General features: G+C 50.4%; 1 protein-coding gene across 1 annotated transcript; it reads right to left on the bottom strand.

The window, feature by feature from the left end:
* Positions 1-354: 354 nt before the first annotated feature.
* On the bottom strand, positions 355-2830 carry irf2bp2a (interferon regulatory factor 2 binding protein 2a). The gene is made up of 2 exons (XM_046402166.1): positions 1790-2830; positions 355-1475 (listed from the first exon to the last, which is right to left on the bottom strand). The coding sequence occupies exons 1-2, from the start codon at positions 2622-2624 to the stop codon at positions 757-759; spliced, it is 1554 nt and encodes a 517-aa protein (XP_046258122.1). The 5' UTR covers positions 2625-2830; the 3' UTR covers positions 355-756.
* Positions 2831-3045: the final 215 nt, after the last annotated feature.

The raw sequence follows: 3045 nt of genomic DNA on the forward strand, positions 1-3045 counted from the left end.
CAGATTCCAGCTGACTGAACATGACTTGGCACCTATTTCCGTACGCTGCAATCAGTTACAGCAATGCACAAACTGGAGCAAATTTAGGACATTGTGTGTGGGATTTTGTTTTTTGTTTGTTTTCTTTTTAAATTCTGGCCGTGCTTTTCTCCTCGGATTCCGAAAAAGGCATATGTGCAGAAAAGCTGCCGTCCTGCAGCGTGAAATAGTAGCCTACTTATGTTGTGCTGTGTAAATCAAGTCTCCTGAGCCGTCACAACAAGCATGCGTATCAGAGCACAGAGCCTTATCTCATCATCTGTCCACAGTCCTGTGTAACTTAATCACTCAAATGAAGCAAGCTCAGACAATCAGTTCATACAAGATCAGAAATTGTATTTGGCAATTTTTAAACAAGTGCATACAAGTACAGCTAAAAGCATTTCAGTTTTGCCAAGTGCTCGTAGAGTAGCATTAGTCACATTCTACGTTAAACAGGAACTGCCACCAGACCTAGAAGTACATCAAGAATTTTGTTAAACATCAACAAAGAGGAACGTAGTCCATTATAATGAGTACATACCTTTATCTTCAAAAATATAGAAACACAATGTATTCAAAAATCAAAAATTATACAGCCATGTTTACGAAGTATACTCTTCCCTTGGGTCCAATATGTACAAGTCCGTTAGTTTGTTTGAATGGTATGTATGTGATATTTATATATTTATACTCATATTTTTGCTTCCCCTCCCCAAAAGAAGTGTTCAAACAAGATCAAGGGTCCCTCTCCTTTTTTACTTTGACATCTCCTGCAAGGATGGTGGCGATTTCTCCTTGCATGAAAGCCCATGGTACGTTCGAGCCAACCAATGGACATTTCTCTCCACTGGGACAGTACACTTCACCCGTGGCACCTTGCTGCTTTATGCTTTCCCTCGAGCACGGGAAGCAGAACTTGTGAGAGGGCACAGACGGGCACTGAACAAAGTGTGTGTCCTCCAAACGCTCGTGGCACAGCGTGCAGCACAGAGGTATGCTGCCGGGTACCGAGGAGTCCGGAATGCTTTGGGGGTGCACTTGGTCCATGCCTGGCACGTGGGGGGTACCTGCACCAGATGCATCTCTCTGCGGCAGCCTCCTCTGATTCATGGAGGACGGCGACAGAGGACTGCTGCTGTTCCTGCGGGTGGTGGAGTGGACTTGGTTGGCATCCTTTGGAGAGCTGTTCCCACCTGCATTGTCTGCCGCCATGATGAGTGCAGCCATGGGGGACTGGCCGTTCTGGGCTGCCTCAGGTGGGGTGGTGCGGGAGTGGGGGGATACTGTGGAGGGGGGAGAGACGAAGCTTGGCGGGGGAACTGGAGGCATTTTCAGTCCGTCAGTAGGTGGTGGTAACCACTGCTGTCCTTCTCCATTAAGCTTGGCCGCCGTTCCCTCTCCCTCTGGTTCAGGCGATGCTTTTCTCTTCATGTTCCGGGGGTGTTTTCCTCTGTCTGGAGGAGGGAAAGGGTTAAACAAAATAGTTGAGTTGCACAGCTCAGACAAGCATCAACAATCACACTCCAATGGAGACATGCATTTTTGCTGTACCACGCTACGCCACGGCGAACAAAACAATAACAACACATCTAATGGGTGGAAAATGTCATTTAAGCAACTTTTATTTTGCAGACACGGTAGCACATTCGTCATCTGTTCGTCATTAATCCATCCATGGACCTACACGGTTTAATCATGATAGCATAAAATTTTTAATTATACGTAATAAACAAAGTATCCGTGAATTTAAACACCACTTGATGCTTACCTGACTTGGAAGCCGTGGCGCTGGCCTCGTAGCCCATAACCCTTTGTTGCATGGCCGCATGGTCCTTCTTGAACCTGTTGTCGAAAGTGTGCAGAGCCATCAGGTCCCTCACCGTTTTGCCCTTGCTCATCCAGTCCGTGTCTGCCCTGTTTTTGTGGCTCTCGGAGATCTCCGGCGTGAGGCTGTCCGGTCTGTGCTTCTCCTTCACCTCTCTGTCGTGCTCGGTGCTGGAGACCGAAGCGGGTCTCTTGCCCAGGTCGGCGGGACTACCGCCGGCCAGTGCGGGGGGAAGCCCCATCTGGCCCGGTCTGCCGTTGACGGCGTGCACCGGGGGCATGTTCCCGTTAACCAAAGGCACTAGATTCGGGGGGACCGTGCTATTCCTGCGCGGGTTGGGGCTCTGACGGTTCAGCTCTGGAGGCTCGTCGGGCTTAGGAAATCCATTGGGGACGGGAATGCCGTTCGCCTGCCTGCCAGACTGATACTCTGGACCCAGCCTGGGCGGACGGTCGGAGGACAGCGGGTAGCGGTCCAGGGGCTGCGGCGGCCGGGAGCCGGGGTCTCCCGCCGCAGCGTGGTTGATCGCCTGGATCTCTTTCCCGGAGAGCTGCGACTTCCCCTGCCCGGGAGACCTGCCCTCCTGAAACCCGTGAGCCCTCTTGAGCTGCCGGGCCGTCTCGATGACAAACTCAATGCGGTCAGCTCCTTCGTAGTTGACACATCCCCTGCAGACGGGCTCGGTAAAATCCCAGATCATGGCCCACGGCATGCGGGGCAAGTCGCATAAATAACACGACTGCCTCCTGGAAGAAGCAGCGACCGCCGCGGACGACATAGCGCTCGTCGTCGACCCCCCGAAAAGAAGCCCAAAATCGTGTGTTGTTCTCCTGCTTTCCTCCGAGCTCCCTTAAAAAGGAAAATAAGAGCAAGTTCCCTCAGTGGAAAAAAAAAATTAAACTCGTCTTCCTCCGACTTTTTGAGCGACAACGTAGAAGTTTTAGAGGGAGAAGTTCATGTCGGTGTGTACTTTACTACGGCGCTCTCCTCTATCTATCTCCACTGACTCTCTACTACTGGCTCAATGTGGAGCAGTGACGTCACCACAGAGCTCTTAACGCCTGCTTCCACTTCAGTTTCTATTGACTTGATTTCTTCGACAGACCCCCCCCACCCCCGGTTTGCTGCAGCCTCTGTCACTCACTGCTTTTTATTTTTTTATTTTTTTTATTTTTTTTTTTTAATTTTAATTTAATCAC

The sequence above is a fragment of the Scatophagus argus genome, chromosome 10 (genome assembly GCF_020382885.2).
Source record: "Scatophagus argus isolate fScaArg1 chromosome 10, fScaArg1.pri, whole genome shotgun sequence".
NCBI lineage: Eukaryota > Metazoa > Chordata > Actinopteri > Scatophagidae > Scatophagus > Scatophagus argus.

Bases quoted from the DNA above. Each gene is read 5' to 3' on its own strand.
- irf2bp2a (XM_046402166.1), bottom strand. From the start codon at position 2,624: ATGTCGTCCGCGGCGGTCGCTGCTTCTTCCAGGAGGCAGTCGTGTTAT. The intron at 1,476-1,789 runs GTAAGCATCAAG...TCCCTCCTCCAG, and splicing joins CGCCACGGCTTCCAAGTCAG to ACAGAGGAAAACACCCCCGG.